We start from the raw sequence: 21335 nt of genomic DNA on the forward strand, positions 1-21335 counted from the left end.
TACATTGAATGCGACGTGTAGAGGTGGTAGGGTTGCCGACTCTAGAAGTAATAACATAGGACAAAGCGAAGAAGGGATTATTTGATTGTTCTATCAATCCAAACAATACTGTACATATTTTTGGGGTATACACATATACAATGCCACCCATCACTTTACCAATATTTAGAATCGAGTGAGGTATCACCCGGAAACACAAATGCGCCGTTCATCCCATAGAGTCAAAGCTCGTCGTGTCTGTCGTACATTCCGTGCTGAGATATCCTCCAAAACGGGTTATATCGCCGTAGTGAAAATGGTGCTGTCAGCCCAGCCATTTGCGCCTTCCGGACCTCATGCTTTTGCTTGAACTTCCAAGTCCAGGGTCTCCCTGTCTTTGCCCAGGATGACCTTCACGGTATCTCCGGTCTTCAGTTCACCTCTGATGATCCTGTCTGCCAGCCTTCGTCCAATCTCGTGCTGTATGAGGCGATTGAGTGGTCTGGCGCCGTACCGAGGATCGTAGCCCTTCTCGCATAACCAATCCTTAACTTCGGACGAAATATCGAGAGCGATCCGACGATCATCAAGGCGCCCTTGAAGCTCGCGGATCCGGATGTCCACAATGTCTCGCAAGGCAGATTTCGACAGCTTGTTGAAGATGATGAATTCGTCAATCCGATTGAGGAACTCAGGCGGATATGAAGCTTGCACAACTTCCATCACACCCTTCTTTTGTTCGGGGGTCACCGCTTCCACATCTGCGCCGCTGCCCATCAGGATTTCGGCACCAAGATTGCTGGTCAGGACAATCAAAGTGTTTCGGAAGTCGACTTTGTGGCCTTGGCTGTCGGTAAGAAATCCTTCATCCAGTACCTGCAGCAGCAAGCTTGAAATGTCACGGTGGGCTTTCTCAAACTCGTCGAACAGGAGGACGGCATACGGTTTGCGTCGCACAGCTTCCGTCAGCTGTCCTGCGTCCTCGTACCCCACATAGCCTGCGGTGGCGCCAATGAGTCGCGAGACGGTGTGCTTTTCCTGGAATTCCGACATGTCGAACCGTACCACCGCGGATTCCGTGCTGAAGAGGAAGTTGGCAATCTGCTTGCAAAGTTCTGTCTTTCCCACACCGGTAGGTCCAAGGAACATGAAACTTCCGAGCGGACGGTTTTCCCCGTTGAGACCTGCTCGTTGCATGCGGACCGCGTTGGCCACCGCTGTAAGAGCTTCGTCTTGGCCACGGACATGTTCGCGCAATTTGTCTTCCATCTTCACAAGCTTTTCGACTTCTCCGGCCATAAGTTTGTTGACTGGGATTCCCGTCGTCCGGCTGACAACGTTGGCAATGTCATCAGCAGTCACCGAGTCATGAATCAGGGTTTCTCCATCCTTGGTCGCCGAGGTGACTTCTTCGCCTTCTCTGGGGAGCTGAGATTCGAGTTTTGGAATAGTCGCGTATTGAAGTTCACCTGCACGAGCAAAGTTTCCTTCGCGTCTGGCTTGCTCCAATTCCTGTCGGGCCTTTTCCAAGTCTTCTTTGGTTCGCTTGATGGCTTCGATTTCCGCTTTCTCGCGGTCCCAAATCTCGGTCAGACGAGCCACTTCTTTCTTCTTGTCTGCGAGCGTCTCCTCCAACTTTTGTCGACGTTCCTTGGAGGCAATGTCGGTTTCTTTGCGCAACGACTCGAGCTCGATTTGAATGGTCATGATCTCGCGGTCTAGTTTTTGGATCGCGTCGGGTTTGGATTCTTGTTGCAGGCGAAGGGCAGAAGCTGCTTCGTCAACAAGATCTATGGCTTTGTCGGGGAGAAAACGATCTGTGATGTATCTATTACTGTACGTTGCGGCGGCCACCAGAGCACCATCTGTAATGCGAACGCCGTGGTGGACTTCGTAGCGATCCTTGATACCACGTAAGATGGAGATCGTGTCTTGGACCGAAGGCTCGCCCACGAGGATTGGTTGGAAGCGACGTGCGAGCGCCACATCTTTCTCGATTTGGCGGTACTCGTTCAGAGTCGTGGCACCGCAACATTGCAGTTCACCGCGCGACAGAGCTGGCTTCAGGAGGTTGCTTGCATCAATTGATCCTTCAGCCTTTCCCAGACCGAGCAGGGTGTGCAGTTCATCGACAAAAAGGATGACTCCACCGTGTGCGTCTTGTACCTCCTTTAGAACTTTCTTCAACCGTTCTTCAAAGTCACCTCTGAACTTGGCACCTGCTATTAATTGACCCAGGTCCAAGGAGATCACTCTCTTATTCTTGATGCTTTCGGGTACGTCTCCCCTTACTATCCTCTGTGCAAGACCTTCGAGAATGGCAGTCTTGCCTGTTCCGGCTGCCCCGATCAAGACAGGATTGTTCTTCGTACGCCGTGAGAGAATTTGTATCGTTCGGTGGATCTCTCCATCTCTTCCAATGACCGGGTCTAGTTTTCCTTCTTTGGCTCGCGCTGTAAGATCGACGCCATATTCTTCCAAAGCAGATTTCTCGGGCTCGCCTCCCATATTCATGCGATGGGTTCCGCCAGGTGGATGAGGTCGGCCATTGGCGTACGTGCGAACGAATGTGGCAGCCGGAAGCACGGAGCGAGGAATGGCAGGGTGAGTTGTACCGGATACTAGGAAAGGAGCGGTTCTTCGACGGATCAAAGGTGAGGGCAGTACTCGCGAAGGAACTGCTCGTCGAACGAGCGTCGACCTTGCGGTGTTCATGGTTATTGTTGTTGTTTGGGATGCAGAGCACCAGGTGTCTCAGAAGCGTTATCGATGATCAAGAACAAAAAGCGACATGTCGACCACACCGTCCAAGAGTCCCGTGGTAAATATTTTCTGGTCCAAGTAATATGGGTTGGTTCTTCTGGAAGCCTCGAGCCACATCGAATGATTCCGCACCTATGAAATTCAAAAGCGGAATAGCTTGTCTGGGTATGGTCTACTCCGTTTACAATCTAGCGTGGACGGCGAACAATCCGATTGGTCTGCGGGACGACTTGGACCGGAGTTGCCTAATACTCGTACATTCCTGAAGCGCCCAACCACCCACCAACTCTTGTGCATCTCCTCTTTCGAACTTCCCTCACCACCATGGCAACTATCGATATCGATCCCGTTGGCGATCTCGTCATCGAGATTGATCACGAGCGCCTCCGGATCTCGTCCAAAGTCCTTTCTCTGGCCTCTCCAGTGTTTAATGTAATGCTCAGGTCAGGCTTTAAAGAAGGCAACGTGCAGACAACAGATGACAGCCCTCGCGTGATTCCTTTGCCGGAAGATGATCTCGAAGCCTTCAAGCTTGTCTGTAGAGTCATTCATTTCCAGCTCGATCACATTCCGCAGGAGCTGAAAATCGAGTCGCTGGAGAAGCTGGCCTTGGTCTGTGACAAATACCAATGCACCGTCGCCATGAGGCACTGTGCCGCATTGTTGCTTCAGAGACTTTCAGATACCTACGTCGCTTCTGAGTTGAACAGACAACTGCTGGTGGCATTCCTCTTGGACCTGCCCACCGCATTCTCAGATATCTCGTGGAGATTGATGCAGGCACAAGCTGGATCCTTTGAAGCATTACCGGGTCTGACGGATCACCCCACTGTTCCCTCTTCTTTCTTGGGTTGGTAAAAGATGTTGACCACTTTGAAGTCCCGAAATGCTTACGTACGCAGATGTGCTCAATACCAGGAGAGTCGAGATCAATCGCAAAATGGAGAAAATTCTCATGCATCCGGTCTCCCGCCTTTTGGGCTGTGGCTGTCGAGCCTCATCCGATGGGATGACAAAGTATCTCTCTACCCTGCGGAATCAGGCCATTGCCCCCTACGAAGAAGGCTTCGAGCACCTGAGTTTGGTTCAAGTGGTCGACAAAGTCTCGAGTTTACCAAACAGTCTCGCTGGCGAGGCGGCTTGCACGAATGGTTCATATTCCCGCTGCGCACTCGCATCTTCGCGAGACGGTTCAATGAAGAAAAAGCTAACAAAGGATCTGTCCACTTTAATGGACTCCGAACCCGGCGTCTGCCTCGACTGTGTAAAGACTGGACGTAAATCAAAGGTGGAAGGGACTTGCAGAGTTCAGCACCTGTCGAACCTCGTGGCTACTCATGGATATCGAAAGGAGGTACCACGGCAGTGAGACCGACGAAGAAGGGACGATTAATATGGTGGTGGGTTTAGAATGAAACAGATTAGAGCGACTCCTCACTCATCGCTCGACGAGTGACTCCAATTCATGATATGAAGCAAGCATTGTGGCCTGGTGGGTTGGCACCTCTAATTCACTTTTCGAGGCAGAATTTCTTCACATGCGTCTCACCCAACCAGCTCGTCCAGCAGGTCCGGCTGCTACCCAGCAGCACCGCCCGGGGGATTCTTCGCAAAATCGATAACGCTTTTAATCTCCTAGAAGGGACGAAATTGTTAATATCCCTTTCTTTGCCCTCCAAACCTGAAGTCCGCTTCAGGAAATCAATTTCGAAACACTTACCGCTTGGCTTTTCCCTTGCCTCTGGAGACTGCTTACTAGCTGATCATCGACTGTGTTCTCGATCTGGGCGTCCGACTGAGGAGGAGATGCTGTTGATGATGCCTGATTTCCCCCTGTGGGCTGCTGAGGGTGTGACTGTGACTGCGACGGTTGGGTATGGGAGTTGGTCGTCGAGGCTATCATGGTGTTGTTGTTGGAAGAATGATAATGATTCGCGCTCGTTCCATCGTTCGAGCCTGTCTCTCTTCCACCTGTAGAAGCCGTATGACCATCACCTTGCGCTCCTCTCATATGCTGCTGGCTTCCTTTTGCCGCCGCCCCGTGAGCGGCGCTATGGTCCTGAAGATGCATTTGCTCGCCGCCGTCCTCCTCGTACCAATTTTCTCCTTCTTCGTCCTGTATGTACATTTCATCATCTTCGGGGTTTCCAGCATAGTAATCCTCCTCCTCTTCCGGGTTCTCCTGGTATTCGTACTCGTACGGATCCTCCTCGTATTCGTCGTGCTCATCATGCTGCGTAGCGCTCTCGTCCCACTCCATCTTGAGAACCTTTTCCTCTTTTGGTTGTGGGTTCAAGCAGATCTCTCGTATTACCTGCTTTTCTGTTAGACAATTGACAATCGTTTTCCTTTCCGTCAAGAGTTCATGGAAGGGGAGATCTAAAACAGTAACCAGGCCCACTTTTCTGTAAGGAAATGCACTCTACGGTTCTTGTGAGAGTGATCCGTAGGGTATATAACCAGTCTCCCACCGGCTTCCGGGCAATATTCGGGAAATGCAACCCACGTCAGCACACAGTTCATAAGTCGGAGATATATATATATAGGAATATATGCATTTTCGCCCCGGGGAGCTCATGGGGCCGGCGTGTGTGATAATCTTGTAGGGAACTATTATCTCGTTGCTGACATTCCTAGATGCAGCAGGTGTCCCACTCCCAGAAGTGTTGGAGCCGCCATCTTTCTGCGCCTGTACTTACTTACCTTTCAGAACCCGATTCTTAGCATAATATTACCCTGCCTTGCTCTTCTTGCCTGATCCCATTCTTTCAGATCGTTGAAAGTAACAACCTCGTCATCGTTATTCGGCTGCTGTGCCATCTATGTGACAGAATCCGCATAGCGCGGAATTGTCGTCGATAAAAGACAGGTCTTTAGTCAGAGTCAACTCACACACCCCCGACTACCGATTCTCAGAAGACGCATCGCATTGCCAGACCACTATCCGCGACGACACGTGGAGGGTTTGTGCTCGGTCGTTGGGTCCGCTGATGAGAGTCGGCGTCAAGGGGACGATGGTGAGTGAGGCCGAGAAGGAGTTTGGCTAAATAGTCGTTAGTGGATGGGGGCAAGTCTAAACATCATTCTGGATGCAGCAATGCTACCTTCGACAGCTAACCTTGGATCCCGACAGACACAAGAGCTACTCGCGCAAATACAGAATGCCAGCCCCGTTTTCATCGCTGACGACGGGACACTTGAACTTTGGAAACATGCTGCTGTGGCTTTTGTAGAGCGCTGTCGTGACTGGGAGCACACCGCGACATGTGAACTTGCATCACCTAGTACATCTTTTGCGCCTACCGCGCGAGTTGGCGACAACATCCTCTGCTCCTGTGGCTTGGGGAAGTTTCCGCAGGGTTACAAGCCACCAGACGTGCCTGTATGGCCACAAGTGGCGAAGCACTGTGCTCGCATGACCATATCACTCACTTACCCTGTTCCCTTGGTTGAGAAGGTCTTTGATGAACGGAACACGTATCAATGGCCCTAAACCAGTGTGGCCGGTCTCGTCTCAAAGTAGCGTTGTTGGGAATGCTACGCGAACGCTTCAGTACATCAAAAGTTGCTGGGGTGTGGCGGTTGCAAGACGGCTTTGTATTGTTTGAAAGCATGTCAAGCCAAAGACTGGAAGTCAGGAAGACATAGGCTGGTATGCAAGATGATGAAGTTGGGCGTTTGATGCGGACGGGTGCTTATCGTGCGATGAACTGGTTCAGCCTCTAGAGATCGGGAGAAACAGAGGGCAGATACACCACGGCGGCGCTGAAGGACTGGCGAGAAACAAACAGATCGTCTTCGCCTTGGTTTATGTTATTGTCTTTTCTTTCTACGTGCTACCTGAACAGGCATCCAGGAACAGCAGCCAGAGAGCTATGTTAACGCGATGGTGGCATCGAATCTCACAAGCGCTTGCTGATGGCAAAGCAGAACAACGTTTGTACTAGATCAAAGGCGAATTTCATTAATTATAGGTGCTTTCATCTCTCCAGACCACAGAATGAGCAGCGCTCTCTCTCTTTTGTTCAAACTACTAGGGGGTATGTAACGAAATTCTCCGTCAGACCACGTCGTTTGTTTTCCAGATAGACTAGGCTTTAGGGAAACCAAGAGGGATCCACATCACAATTAAAGCAGCGAGGCTGGCAGTATCCGTCCTTGGCATAGTTCGTGACTGATGTTTTTTTTCGAATTTGGGCATCGACCAAGAATCAATTTTGACTGCGACAACCTTTTCACTCATCACAACGGTAACTAAACCCTTCGACTCATCTCTCGTCTTCCAAAACCGCCTGAAACTTCATTCAAGATGGGTTTCACCGACTTTGTCTCCGATAGTGGCCTCACACGTACGTCTTGTTAACCCCTTGAGCCCCTCCAAACACTGCCACTGACTCCGAGACAGTCCTGAATAACTGGCTCAAGACCCGTTCATACATCTCTGGGTATGTGGTTCCTCCCAAGCTATCCCCTGCCTTCAGAATTTGAGATGAGAATCAATTGGTCCGTGTTGATGAGGCGGCTTAAGACACCGCAACATGACTACTTCCAATCGCATGCATTTGCACCTCTGAGTTTTTCTTTTCGAGGAAGCCGAACACGAGTTCACAAAAGTAACAAGCTTGATGTGGTCGCTGACTCTTTGGCTGCAGCTTCCAACCTTCTCAAGCCGACGTTGTAAGCTTCAAGGCTCTGAAAGAGACTCCTCCCGTCGAACGCTACCCTTATGCCTACCGCTGGTACAACCACATCAAGTCGTACGAGGCCGACTTCTCCACACTGCCCGGCGACCCATCCAAGCCTTTCACCACCTACGGCCCTGAGGCTGTTGCAGTAACCCACAACCCCAAGGACGCCCCTGAAAAGGCCGAGGAGGATGACGACGAGGTTGATCTCTTTGGCTCTGACGACGAAGAGGAGGACCCAGAAGTCGTGGCTGAGCGAGAGAAGAGGTTGGCAGACTACAAGAAAAAGAAGGAAGGCAAAGCCAAGCCCGCCGCAAAGTCAATTGTCACACTGGACGTGAAACCCTGGGATGACGAGACGGATATGGATGAGCTCGTGAAGAACGTGTTGGCCATCGAGATGGACGGACTTGTGTGGGGTGCGCACAAGCTGGTCGCTGTCGGCTTTGGTATCAAGAAGATGCAAGTCAACTTGGTCGTCGAGGACGAGAAGGTGTCCTTGGACGAGCTGCAGCAGAAGATTGAAGAAGACGAGGATCACGTCCAGTCTACGGATATCGTGGCTATGCAGAAGCTGTGAGAAAGGTCTCGCGCAAGGGTATGGAGAGGAGGTCGAATGACGACGACAGGTGCGCGCCTCTCATTGCCTGTGACACAGATCCCAAGTCAAGAGGTTTCGAAACGGTCCAAGCGATTTGTAGCCTTGCCTTGCCTGGTCTGGGGGTAGGGGACGCCTGATTCCTGCCCGATCCGAATTTGTTGGACTGTCTTAGAGCGATGGCAATTCTTCCTCTACTTAACTGATGATAGATGAAAAAAATACGAAGATTAGTGATGTACCATGCTCGACCCACAGACGACGCGGACTCTCCTTCTCCCATGCTTGCAATTCTCTTGTAGACAGCCTTGTTCGAGGATGGTGTCCTGTGGTTTGTTATCAAGATCTGAGACATTTGCGGCCTCATGATTTGCTGGTTGGTGCTAGATCCGGAGTCGTTCAGTCAGCCACATGCCTCATCGATTTTTCTATAACCAGAAAGACGGCACAAGCACACCTAGCACGAGACTTTGCAGCAGGTGATAATTATAGCAGCAGGATTGGCTTGTTTTTCTTTCTTCTTCTTTTTCTGTCTGTGTTCGTTCGTCCTCGTCACGCTTCCACGAGGAACACCGCAAGACAGGGTAGCAGTGGGGTTTCCGTGATACAATGCTGGTCGCTCTGGCCCTTTAAACAGAGCCAGCGGATATCCTCAACTGCGCTGCTCCCCTCCCCTCTCCTCCCTTCTTCACATCATCGCTCTCTCAGCTTCACAGCCCGGTCTAACCACGAGTGCTCCTAGGGCTTCATTCGACCCTTTTCTGATCTGCCCCAAACTGACCGGAGAAAGCGGTGAGCCAGGTGCATAACCGACCACTCTCGGCGGAGGGGTAGCAAACCAAAAAGACCAAAAAAGAGGGAGGGATATAATACCACTAAGACAGGCCCTGCTATTCCCATCTCTTCAGTGAACACAAGTCGTGAACATCCTCCGACATGGCGGCCAAAAAACTGAAGATCAACCCACCACTGCTCAATTCAGCCTGTCCTTGGGCCACCACCCTCGAAGACATCAAAGCCCTCTATGACACTCCCTATACCGGCGCCGTGACAATTCGCACCTCCTTGCTGGAAGGCTTCACGCACGACGACTCCGTTCACCAATACATCTTCTTCACGCCCGGCAAGACCATCCCCGGCGATGCCCCGAAAGGTGAGGCCTCGAAACCTTCTTCCTCCTCATCGAGCGCGTCGGAACCAGTCTCAACCCTCAACACGCTGGGCTATTCGCCGCTCACGCTCTCCGAATACCTGGGCATCATCAACGAGATCGTCGGACAGCGTCACCTGGGTACCGACACACCGACCAAGAAACCATTCATCCTGTCCGTCACGGGGACGCCAGATGAGATTGCCATGGCCTACGCTCTTATCGCCAATGCGGCCGAGATGGACGAAGATCTCCGTCTCGCCATGGAGGTCAACCTCTCGTGCCCCAATATCGCTTCGGCCCCGCCACCGGCATATGACAAGAAACAATTAGATGAGTACCTTGAGGCTATAAGCGATTCCAAATCCACCTACCGGGGCCGCATGGCGACTCCTGATTCGGTGCCGAAAGTTGGCATAAAGCTTCCGCCGTACACATACACCGGTCAGTTCGAAATGGCCGTGGACTCTCTGCGCAACGCCAAATCCTCTGAACCCGGAGAAGGTTCTGTCGTCGACTTCATCACTTGCACAAACACCCTGGGCAACAGCCTTCTCCTCAACTCGAACCTCGAGCCAGCGCTTAGTAACGAGTCTGGCAGCGGGCTAGGCGGGCTGGCTGGAGCAGCACTTCACCCTTTAGCATTGGGTAATGTCGCTACCTTCCGCAAACTCCTCGATCAAGATCCTTCAACCAAGGACATTATGATTATTGGTGTCGGAGGCGTGGAAGACAAGAACGGCGCAGAGAGGATGAGGAAGGTCGGAGCAGAGGCTGTCGCGTGCGCATCGGCACTGGGCCGCTACGGGGTCAGTGTTTTTGAACGCATCACCAAAGGCGCGTGAGGTTCGGTGCTAGCAAGAGCATATTCGCGCAAGAAACTGAACAAGAGACCTTGCAAGAGACAGCCACGATAAATGGCATGGCTTGCATTGCATTGTACAGCACCATGGTCAAGCCACCTCCTTCAAAGAGATTGGAGAGACAAGCACAAGCTGAGCAAAGTTCTCAAAAACTTATGCTCGTGGAGGCTATGGGCTGGCAGACATTGTTATCTGGTCATCTAGATAGTGTGTACAGAGGCCTGCCTATTCGCAGGAGTCCTCGCCTACATGTCCGAAGAGGGGGGAATACAAGGGGAGACAATCCATTATTACCACTCACGATAGCCGCAGCATCAGAAAAACGTCCCAAGAGACACGAGTATATGATCCGACGAGAGAAAAAACAACATAGAAAAACTTTTTGTATTCATACTACGCTCAATAGACACTCTGACTTGACAACACACGGTCTGACCCTTTCAACCTGTTCGCGTGCTCTTATTCCGGACAAACGCTCGCTCAGACTTGGACTGCCGATGGTTCGTACCTTGCAACTCGGACGTGGTGGGTGGTGGTCCAGGTCCAGGTCCAGGATCGGGTTCAGTCTCAAATTCCATCGCCAACGAGGTTGTTTGCATCTTCCCGCCATCGATTCAGCATCTGCTCGACACCACTGGCCGTCGACTGCGCCTCCAGCTACCAATGAAGCTCCAATTTGATCAATGCAAGATTCGCTATCCCATGTTGTCTGCTGGCCCGTTGATATTTCCGACGCGATAGACCTCCCCACTCTCTCAAGACCTCCTTCGTCGGCTTGGTGTTGATCTGTTTTCCTCGGGGGTAATTACTCGATAATTATGCATTAACTACAATGCATACGGATTCATAGACCGGATAGTCAAACATCTAGGCAGAAGGTCAGTAGCCACGCTGATAAAGTAGGGTTTTCATGTCACTTACGGTGGACTCTTGGTCAGGTCAGTCTTCAGAATGACCGGCACTCGAGTCATTTCAGTCACATCCTGGATGTATTCACCACCCTCTTCCCGGAGTTTGAAGTAGCTGAGATACTTCTCCTTGTCTGTCAGGTGATTCTCCGGAATATCGCCCACTGGCCTGCCTGACTTTGCTGCTTGGCTCGAGCCGCCATTGCGGGCAGGGGAAGGCGGCATGCTATGGGACGATCGATCGACTGGCGAGTTCAGAGACACACCAGCCGCCATTTCCGTAATTTCTGACGCACTATCGTCATCAAAGAGGGCATCGACATCGTCGGTGGACATGGTGTTGCTGTCCGTCTGCTTGCGCTGGGATTCGTACCGTTCCTTGGCCCGTTCTCGTGCAGACTCGGTTGCACCGTTTGTGCCCCTAGTGCTCGCCGAGGCACGGGGTCTCTCGTCTTCGGGAATGTAGGCGGATGACGGAACCCCTTTCTCCCAATAAAGTTCGAGCACTCGTTCCTCCTTGCGGAACTCGGCCTTTTTCAAGGGCAGTTGATCGCAGTGCACGCGTTTCTCAAAGCCATATTCCGGGATAAGAACATCGAATGCAGACTCGTAAACGCAAATGACAACACCCTCACTGATGAGGTCGCCACCCATTTCCTTGCTTTTCTTGTCCATGAGCCGGCAAGATTCGATGTGAACGCTTTGTTCCTGGGCGCAATGAGCAGAGTCTTTCTTGTTGTTGCATTGCTCGGCTGTTTTGGCCAAGCTCTCCATATCTTCGTTGAACTCAATAGCACCGTTGGAGAGAGCAGCCTCCAGCTGTCGGTGGACGACGATGTCGGCATATCGGCGCGAAGGGTTGGTGAAGTGGGTGTAAAGAGGTAAGTTGAGAGCGTAGTGCTGGCGCTGCTCCTCCGCAACCTGTTCGCCGATATAATATTTGGCACGTTGCAGCGTCTTGACCAATAGAGTTTCCATACCCTTGCGCAGATCTGGATCTCCCACCTTAAAGAGACTGTTCTGCAGACTTCCACTGCTAGAGCTATCAACATCATAGCCAGCTCGTGTCATGCGGTCGACGAATGTCAGAAGTCGTCGTGGATTGGGAGGTGATTGTCTTCTCAAAAACGCCTTGTCAGGCATAGCAGCAAAAATCTTCTGCGCCACGAAATAGTTGGCTTTACAGCTGATCTCCTCCATGATCTCGTGAGCAGCGGACGTATTGAAGATGTTCTGCTCAACCGGAATATTCTCGTCATCGAGCTGATAAAGCAGTCGAAGAGGGGCAATGTTGGCAGACCGGTTGCCGAAGCGAGCTTCTCGGAATTTGCTGGCGATCTTGTGCAAAGTCTTGATGTCCTCGACTGTTGGGCCGGTCAAGTCAGGTTGCTCGCTTCCCTTGACGACAGCATCAATTGCACGATATCCAAGTTTACCAGAACTCTGAATAATCGATTTGCCAATAAAAGGCTCCCCTTCAATCTGTCCCGTCTCAATGTTGACTTTGAAAACCACGCTCACGGTCAGACGGCCTTCGCCAGGGAGTAGCGAGCAGATGTCTGCTGACAATTTAGAGGGGAGCATGTTGACAGCCCTGGTCATCAAATAAACGCCAGTGCCTCGTTTCTTGGCCTCCCGGTCAACCAAAGAGTTCGCCTTAACAAAATGGGCAATGTCCGTGACATGGATGCCGAGCTCGACCAAGCCATTGTCAAGTTGCTTGATGTGGAGAGCGTCGTCGAGCTCGTTGGTGCCATTAGGATCAATGGTGAAAGTTCGCTCGTTGCGGAGGTCGAGGCGTGCAGCTAAGCTCTCCTCACTCTCGGCCTTCAACGACCAGTCGTCCCACCCGACACTCTTGAGGACGGCATCGGAGAATTCGTCTGATCCGAAGTTGTTGTCGCGGAGCAGGGCATCTGTCTCGACGCGGAGATCGCCCATTTCGCCCAACTGTTCAACGAGAGTACCGAACGGGTGCAGGGAAGTAATTGGCCAACGCTTGATACAAGCCACAAAGATTCTGTTGGCATAGTCCATATGCTTATCCACAAAGTCCCGGGGGGCTTGTTCGGTGGGGATGGCGATCAAGGGTACACGTTTGTCAGTGGGTTTGAACCACACGATCTTCGGCTTGTCTTGTGCACGAGATTCAGATCGTGAGTGCCCTCCATCTCGTGCCTGGCGCTCAGCTTCCTGCTTCTCCTTCGTGGCTTGACTGCTTGGTCGGAGCAGGCCCAGAGTACCCGAAAACATCTGCCCAGCGACGCGCTCAATAACGGCGACGACGTGGCCTGCGTAGAGAGGCTTCTGTTCGTCGCTGATCTCTTCTTCCTCCATCAACAGCAGACTCTGACCTTCGACCTCGACATCGTCATTCTTCTTCTGCGTTGGACGCTGACGCAAACTCCCACGTCGTCGAATGCTACCGTCGGGCGCAATAGAGGTAGTGTCGGTACTCGAGGCCGCATCGCTCTTGCCGTTCTGGTTGTTACCCGACGAGCGAGTGTCGGTGATGTCTTTGCGCTTTTTCTTCTCTTCCTTCTCACGCTTCTGACCCCATACTTCGTCGACGTCAAGCAGTTCGACCGCGACCAGATCACCCTCGAGAGCGCGATTCCGGTCTTTGCTACCACAAATGAAGATGTCTGCATCGAGGTCGTTGGTAGTGACATAGGCATCGGAGCGATTCTTCTTGTTCACTCGGAGGATGCCTGCAACCAGTTGGCCGTCATTGAGCAGCGCAGGAAGCGTGGCTTGGGGGAGGTAAGGGGTAAACAGAGTCTTTCGCTGTTGCTGCTGCTGCTGTTGTAACCCCATTGGAGGAGCATGCTGGCTCGCTTGAAGACCACCAAGCTGCGCACCTTGCATTGCCTGAAGCTGGGCGATCTGCAAGGCATTCAGCTGCTGGCCGGCAAACATCTGAGGTGCCATCATCATTTGGCCCTGCGGGAGTTGCACCAGCTGTGGCTGGCCAGGATATTGGAATCCACTCATCGAGCCGATGGACTGGTTCATCGATCCTCGTCCGCGATGGCCTGGCTGGAAATTTCCACCGCCCATGGCTTGCGTTTGGCTGAATTGGCCCATCTGTTGAGGTGACTGCTCTGTTGTCTGCTGATTATTTTGTTGACGCCAATTGCCCTCGAAGTTGCGGGATCCCTGTCTCGTGTGACTACTTTGGCTACCACGCCGCTGTAGGTCTGACTGGTTACCTGCACCAGTATCACCCGGGGGTGGGAACTGGAATGCACCGCCTCCACGACCAGCCGCGCCTCCACCCCGAACACTTCCAGCAGCCATGCTCTGGCTTCGACTGTGACCAACCATACGTGCATTGCCAGCACGCTGTAGACCCAGCCCGCCAGGAGTGACGGGGGTGTTCAATCTATCATCGGAAGGAGTAGCAGCAACAGGACTTTCCGCGATACCTCCTGCTCCTGGAATGGGAAACTGGAACCCAGCAGCGGTCCGCTTCTTTTCTGCGAGCTCAGCTGCCTTCTTTGCCTCGGGAAGAGCTAAGGAATGACGTCGAGTATGTCCACTCTGTGCAGAACCTCCTCTTCCGCCACGGCCACTGGCATTTTCTCGATTCTGGCCCATTGCCTGCTGGTTAAAGTCGCCATAGGCTGCGCCGGCGGTGCCAGTGGATGGTGCTGGTGGAGGGCCCATGGCCATGCCCGGAAGCGCGGATTGATTTCTACGATGAGCTCCAGCTTGTCCAGCAGCATTTGCCTGCATCGCCATTTGCTGCTGGATTTGAGGGAACTGGAAATTGGTGTTGTTGGGCGAAATTCCCTGGAGATTGGGTTGCCCTTGAATGGGAGAATAGGTCGGCATGCCTTGCAAAGGCTGCTGAATCATGCCCATGTTGACATACTGCTGATGAGTAGCAGCGATCTGTTGTTGTTGCTGTTGTAATAACTCGATCTGTTGCTGAAGAGCCAGTTGTTCCATCATGAGCGGAGTGAGCTCGGACGGACTGCGGCGATGGGCGATATGAAGTCTGCGCCCTGCAGGGCCAGGCACACCAGATGAACCTGGTTGTGCCATCGTGAAGATGTTCTCAGTGAGTAACTGTGTTTCCTAGCTCTTGCTTGGCTTAAGGCTGTCCAGCCGGGGGAACGCCCTCGAAAGGGTGGAAAGAGAGAAGCAACGATATTGCCTCAGTGAATCCGTACACAAGGAGGGAAAGAAGACGCAACTGCAACAGGAATCAATGTTAGCACATGCTCCGAGACCAGTACTATAGGTCCATCAACAAGGTAATGGAGATAATCAATGCAGAAGCCAACGGATTGACCGGTGTGGATGGCGTTTGGGGGCAGATGGAGAACATCTTTAATAAAGGTTTGTTGTAAACAGCGATGGAAACTCACCTGGGAGGTGCCGAAGGAGTACACCGGAGCCGAGTTTTGATGCCCTGGAGAGTTTTGTAGATCCAGCGAATCTTCAAATGTTGGATGAAAGATGGTCACGAATCCGAATCAGTTGCGTATTGCGGTCGACGCTCGAGTCGACAGCCTGCGGGCCGGGTGCAGTGGTGGAGTGACAAGGCGGTGTCAGTGACAACGTGGGAATCGTTGGCGAAGGTGGTATTTGTAGCGTTGAGCTGACGGCTGTCGCAATGGCAATAAGAACTCGAAGAGCCCGATAGTGATTGCAACCAGAGACTGCGCAAGATGGCGCAGGCAGATCAGTCGAGGTTGCGGGAGGCAGGCTCGATCCGACGTAAGATTTATTTCTTGGTGTGAGGGAAGGACAGGAAAACGGAACTGGACGGGGACGGAGGCCCACGACGGAGAGGGACAAGAGCACACAAGAGAGTGACTCTGATGGGTTGAAGGACTGTCTGGTGAACGCTGAAGGAAGCGATGTGTAAAAGGACAGGATGATGAAGGGGAGAGAGGAAGAGAGCAACTCGGTAGTAGAGGGGAAGAGAGAGGGAAGGTGAAGCTGGGTTTTGGTAAAGGCTTTGTATGGGTCTTTTCTAGCGGGCGCAGGCTGGGGGAGCAGGGCGCCAGGCAAAGGGTCCCGCAGGCTGAATGGCCACCACAAAAGCACAGGTGTCTACTTAACGTTCTCACTGCTCACTCGCTTATGTGGTGAAGTGTTGAGCTATCTGGGCCATCTTCGACTTGCCCTATAGGCCGTATCTATCTATCAGGCTTCTCATCACCTTTGGCCCCCCTCTCTCACTCTCTATCAGAAAGGACGACCCGGATATCTCTTTTCCTTTCTGGGCACCACCTTGATCCTTTGTCGGGGATGTCGGGGACGCCAGAAGTAAGCAGTCAACCTCGCACTGATAAATAGGACTTTGCATTAGGGCCCGGAGACCACGAGCACCGGGGTCTGTGCTAGTTCTCCTGATGGATGGATGTATCTCACGTTGCAGTCGCCCGCCTACAGGAGGGACAACTTGATGTGCCAAGAGATGTCGCGGGCGGTAAAGGGCCACGGTTACAGGCTGCCCCCTGGATCCCTGGGCGGGCCTAGTGGCTGCGGCCTAGTCGCCCACAGACTGGGTGGGTGGCCCTCGGGTCTGGCGCACATCCCCCGGGTGAAGGCCAGCTGGGTGGCACCTAGACTGCACAGCACTGCTCCACTATGCTTGCCTAAGATGAAACCCATGTCTGAGTTCTGGTCACCACTTGTACTCCTCCCACTCAAAGTTCCTCCATGAAACTTCACCACCATCTCTGGCCCTCTAGGCACTTTAGACATCAGCACTGCTCACTCTCCATCAATCGACCATCGATTGGCCGCTATCACTCGCTTGCCCAACCTTCGGTGGCATTATCAACACTGCTCCGGCTCTCGTAGAGACCCTTGTTTGACGCTGAGAAGGTCCAGAGCATCCCCAGCTTGCGTGAAAAGTGCTTCACATTCATTTGGCTGAGATGGGCTAAACATCAACGCGTCCTGAACTGGGTGTCAGCCTCGCCTCGACAAAGAACGTGTCTTTTTACTACCGACTTTCTACGACCCCGTGTCGTGATTTACGCGTCGACGTCGACAACCGAACATACCAGCATCCGAGCTTGTGTACTTGAGCCCGGCGCAGTATTCTCACTTCCACCAGTATCATCGCCTAAGCTTGCGAAACATCCTGGACACTCCATCTTCAGATCCCTCCTTCCCAACATTCTTTCTGTGCATCCATTGGGGGGGTCAGCGAAAATTCAAGTCACGTGCTTTGAAAATGGCCCGGGCAAGGCTTCACTCATCATCACCCTTCTCAACCAGAGACAGTCCCAGAGGTCGGCGGACTGATGACAGCCCATCCAGACAGCTGCAATTTGAATTGGAACGTGCTCTCGGTCAAATTCATCTGCACGAGATTGAGCGTTCAAAACTCCACGCTTACCAAAAGCGCCAACAGCAGGAAGAGCTCGACGCCCGGGAATCGGCACAAGCGGAGGCTCACCGGGTAGAGCTCAATGCCGCCAAAGCTCATCACGAAGTTGTACGGAAACAGGCTGAGGCTGTCCTTCAAGCACACATCAAGCAGGAGGAAGAGGAACGACGGAGACGTGAAGAAGAGGAGCGCAGGAGATTAGAGGAGGAAGAACGACGGAGGAGGGCCGAGGCCGAGGCGAAGGCACGAGCCTGGGAAAAGGAACAGGCACGCAGACGGGCCGAAGAGGAGCGAAAAGCCCGTGAAGAAAAGGAACGGCTGGAACGTGAAGAGCGTGCCCGCCAGGACGCCGAACGTCAAGCAAAGCAAAAAGCTGAAGCAGAGGAACGACAACGAAGGGAAGAGGAAGCAGCGGAGCAGAAGCAACTAGAGGAGAAAGCCAGGGCCGAGCAGGAGGCGGCTTTGCGGAGACAAGAGGCTGAGAAAGCTGCAGCAGCCAAAGTTTCAACACCACAACCCACGCCCCTCCCCCAAGGCAAAACCATCAATCCCACTTCAGAGATTGAGACGCAACATGCCAACTACCTAGCTCTCCACAAAAAGCTGAAAAGGTTCCGGTCAGAGTTCTGGGTCGCAGCCAAGAAGGATCCAGCCTTGAAACCCCATGTGGGCGACATGCGACGGGCAATTCGAATCAGCGTGGGCCAATTGACAGATGATAAGGCTGGTAACAAAAAGGCAGTAAGTAACGACGATACTACCGTGATTGAAATCTTCCGACTGACCTTTGCAGCACGACCGAGTCAGGTCTACATTGCATCAGGCTCTCAAGGACCGACCCTCGCCTCCAGTTTCCGTTAGCGAGTATCTCCCGGCGCACCTCAATTTGGGCGACAATGGCACGATAACAATCCCGTCACTAGCGCTGTACCTCCTCTCCATCTTCAGCAAGGCTGTTATCGGTGGTTACGTGGGTGAGTGTGCTGTCAACCCCAAGGCGGCCGAACCCATTGGCACGTTGGTTGCACAGATCTTCTCGATGCCTGAGCTACAGTTTTCCCGGAATGTTCCATCCACTGCCGACGCAACGCAGTCTTCAAAGCCAACCAGCGTCTCCCTCATTTCGATACTCATGAGCAAGTTCCACGCGACGGCGCCGATTCTATTTGGCATCTACGGGCGCGAATCTACTGCTGCGGGCAAGCATCGCCTCGGCTGGCGTCTTGATAGAATCACAGACGACCCCGACTCGAAGAAGGCCTTTGTGAATGAAAACAAGCACTATGACCGTCTCACAGGGCTGGGTGTGGGATACGCCTCTATCGCTCTCCGGAACTTTTCCAAAGCCAAAGTCTCCAACCCCTGGCCGCCAGTGCACTATTGGGCCAGCCTCGCACACATTGCGAACACGCCTCCCCAAGAAGTGCAGATCAGCCATATGGTATTGTTGAAGAGTATGCTAGAGAACAATGCGATTGAACGATTCGTGCTGTTTTTCGGAGCGGCAGGCGTTGCCGCCCTGAGGCAGGCCGCCGTCGACTTCCCTCGGGCGCTGCCGAAAGATTTACAAGATAAGCCAGCGACGAAGACGCTGGTATTGATGGTTGAAAGCTTGAAGAAGGAGAAGAACTTCTCGCTTGCATAGTGCATGCAGGAACGAGCGCAGAAATCGTGGCAATGACCCTCCGACGATGGAGGCCTGGGAGAAATTTGCTGCAAAACCAGGCTGCCAGGCAGGCTAATCAGGGCCTGCAATGGGAAGTGAACTATGGGCAAGACAGACGCTTAGGATGTGCAGGTAGGAAGCAAAACTTGATCTAAGAACCTGAGAAACTGAAGGGACGCAAATACAGTCCAAATACAGTCCACCTCTTGGATCATTTGTTCCTGTCCTGGCCTCCAGCCCAGTCTTTGGTGATGCTTAGAGACCAGTTTTCACGCAAGTAGAAGCCTAGGGAGGGCATCGAAGAAGGCTGGACAGATCTCCCTCATAGACGTCGCTCCAAATCTCTCAAGGGCCGTCTTCCACCTTCGGGAGAGGAGGGGATGTTCGTAGATAGATAGTTAGACTCCATCGCCGGGCCCAGAATCAGAGACTGTATGTCTGGAGTGTGTAGAAGCCCGAGAGTTTTGAAGATGCACTGTGTATACGTGGATATAGCCCCTAAGGGGTACATATCATAAATATCATATTAGTGTAAGCAAGACAGATAAACGGATGGTGCTCGACCACTTCTCCACTTCCCTTCGGCATTTGGTCTTGTTCTTAACATGCCTCCCCGGCCGGGGTCCCCGCTGTAGAGTCTTCTTTGACAACCCCCTACACATGCATGCGACGTTGTAATGGTATGTGCGACTCCGCACATCCCAAGACCCATGTCAGACACAGCACAGCGAGATTGGCTAGGTAAGCGGGCGGACGGGCGGCCAGCGGCCAACCGGGCTGGGTAACTAGGTCAATGGGCGTCCCCATCAGCTGGCGGATGCACCCCTCAATACCGATGTACATATGTAGGCAGGTGAGAGGACAAATGAAGGGAGAGGGTGTGGGTGTCCCTACAGCGACCTACCATGCAGTTCCGGCGACTTCGCTGACGCGTTGAGCACGGTGTATATATAGATAAGCCCCCAGCCATCCACGGTCTCCTCTCCCAGGTCAGAGTCAGACTTGTGGCAGTTCACTGGTAACCCAATAGGCGGGTACTCAGAATGACGACGACCACGGACACGACGACATCCACGACGCCAGCGGCAGCAGCGACGGGGATCTCGCGGCACGAATTCTCCAAGCACGACAGGACCCTTTCGTACCTGGACGCCGGCCCGCAGAATGGACCCCTGCTTGTGTTCGTGCACGGCTGGCCGGCCATCGCCGAGACATGGCGGCCACAGCTGAGCAGCTTCGCGGCGCTGGGGTTCCGGGTCGTGGCGCCGGACCTGCCTGGGTACGGGCATTCGGGGCCGAAGAGCAAGGAGAAGCGCGACTACGCGCTGGAGAAGGTGGTGGCGGCAATGCTGCTTCTCCTGAAGCACCTGGAGCGCAGCGAGGCTGTCTGGATCGGCCACGGCTGGGGCGCCGGCGTCGTGTGGGCGCTGCTCGCGCACAACCCGGAAGTGTGCCTGGGCGTGGTCAACATGGCCATTCCCTACCGCACGCTGGAGATGGGCGTGCAGGAGCTGCTCAAGTACGCCAACCGCGAGCTGTACCCGGAGGAGGAGTACCCGCACGCACAGTGGTCGTATCAGATCTTCTACGAGGATCCGGACAACTACGACAAGGCTGTCGCCTTCTTCGACAAGCACGTCGACCGCTTCCTGAAGGTCATCTACGCGCGGCCCCGGAAGCTCGAGGACGACAGGGACAAGCCGGCCTTCACGGCCAACGTGGTAAAGGACGGCGGGTGGTTTGGGGGCGCCGAGTGCCCGCCCGAGACCGGGACTGAGGAGCTGGGCGAGAGCCTCGTGGACGACGACACACACAAGAGTCTGGTCGAGGCGTTCTCCCAGGGCGGGTTCTGGTCGCCGACGGCGTACAACCTCAACCACGACGTCAACCTGACGTGGTGCGAGGACTGGTCCGTCAACGAAGGGGTGGTGTCGGTGCCCGTGCTGTTCATCGAGGCGCGGAACGACCCCGTCGCCGGCACTTACAACTCCAAGCTCTGCGAGCCTATGAACAGCTTCTGCCGGAAGCTGACTACGGTGAGCATCAATGCCGGTCACTGGGTCGCGTTGGAGGCACCCCAGGAGACGAACGCCGCCATTGTGAGGTGGATTGCGCGAGAGCTGCCTGAGGAGAGGGCGTGGCCTTGGGGAAAGAAGAATCCGCTGAAGAAGAACGTATAGATTGAACAGGGAGCATCTCGTGCGTAGGTCTCCCATAGGCATTGTACGACCTCACTCAAGAGTTTTTGGCAAAAGCAAGAGGCAGGGAACAGCAGGGAGCAAGCATCTGTATCCTTCTATCGGTATACAACAGAAAATCAACGGCCACGTCGCTCATGTTGCCGACTTTGGCTTGATGTTGATGG

The 21335-nt window shown here is 53.3% G+C and overlaps 8 protein-coding genes across 8 annotated transcripts; 5 read left to right on the forward strand and 3 right to left on the reverse strand.

The window, feature by feature from the left end:
• Positions 1–333: 333 nt before the first annotated feature.
• On the reverse strand, positions 334–2694 carry AYL99_11465 (hypothetical protein; the record flags this gene model as incomplete). Its single annotated transcript, XM_018842971.1, has 1 exon — positions 334–2694. The coding sequence occupies one exon, from the start codon at positions 2692–2694 to the stop codon at positions 334–336; it is 2361 nt and encodes a 786-aa protein (XP_018687731.1).
• A 372-nt stretch (positions 2695–3066) lies between these two features.
• Positions 3067–3600, forward strand: AYL99_11466 (hypothetical protein; the record flags this gene model as incomplete). The annotated part of the gene is made up of 1 exon (XM_018842972.1): positions 3067–3600. The coding sequence occupies one exon, from the start codon at positions 3067–3069 to the stop codon at positions 3598–3600; it is 534 nt and encodes a 177-aa protein (XP_018687732.1).
• A 720-nt stretch (positions 3601–4320) lies between these two features.
• AYL99_11467 (hypothetical protein) lies at positions 4321–5002 on the reverse strand (the record flags this gene model as incomplete). The annotated part of the gene is made up of 2 exons (XM_018842973.1): positions 4321–4377; positions 4463–5002. The coding sequence occupies 2 exons, from the start codon at positions 5000–5002 to the stop codon at positions 4321–4323; spliced, it is 597 nt and encodes a 198-aa protein (XP_018687733.1).
• Positions 5003–7051: 2049 nt separating this feature from the next.
• On the forward strand, positions 7052–8007 carry AYL99_11468 (hypothetical protein; the record flags this gene model as incomplete). Its single annotated transcript, XM_018842974.1, has 3 exons — positions 7052–7091; positions 7148–7187; positions 7395–8007. 3 exons carry the CDS (start codon positions 7052–7054, stop codon positions 8005–8007), a joined length of 693 nt encoding a protein of 230 aa, XP_018687734.1.
• Positions 8008–8961: 954 nt separating this feature from the next.
• Positions 8962–10020, forward strand: AYL99_11469 (hypothetical protein; the record flags this gene model as incomplete). The annotated part of the gene is made up of 1 exon (XM_018842975.1): positions 8962–10020. One exon carries the CDS (start codon positions 8962–8964, stop codon positions 10018–10020), a length of 1059 nt encoding a protein of 352 aa, XP_018687735.1.
• An 841-nt stretch (positions 10021–10861) lies between these two features.
• On the reverse strand, positions 10862–14996 carry AYL99_11470 (hypothetical protein; the record flags this gene model as incomplete). The annotated part of the gene is made up of 2 exons (XM_018842976.1): positions 10862–10865; positions 10960–14996. The coding sequence occupies 2 exons, from the start codon at positions 14994–14996 to the stop codon at positions 10862–10864; spliced, it is 4041 nt and encodes a 1346-aa protein (XP_018687736.1).
• Positions 14997–17148: 2152 nt separating this feature from the next.
• AYL99_11471 (hypothetical protein) lies at positions 17149–18949 on the forward strand (the record flags this gene model as incomplete). Its single annotated transcript, XM_018842977.1, has 2 exons — positions 17149–18045; positions 18098–18949. The coding sequence occupies 2 exons, from the start codon at positions 17149–17151 to the stop codon at positions 18947–18949; spliced, it is 1749 nt and encodes a 582-aa protein (XP_018687737.1).
• A 1064-nt stretch (positions 18950–20013) lies between these two features.
• Positions 20014–21150, forward strand: AYL99_11472 (hypothetical protein; the record flags this gene model as incomplete). The annotated part of the gene is made up of 1 exon (XM_018842978.1): positions 20014–21150. One exon carries the CDS (start codon positions 20014–20016, stop codon positions 21148–21150), a length of 1137 nt encoding a protein of 378 aa, XP_018687738.1.
• Between the last annotated feature and the right edge of the window lie 185 nt (positions 21151–21335).

Source organism: Fonsecaea erecta, assembly GCF_001651985.1.
Source record: "Fonsecaea erecta strain CBS 125763 chromosome Unknown Scaff14, whole genome shotgun sequence".
Classification (NCBI taxonomy): domain Eukaryota; kingdom Fungi; phylum Ascomycota; class Eurotiomycetes; order Chaetothyriales; family Herpotrichiellaceae; genus Fonsecaea; species Fonsecaea erecta.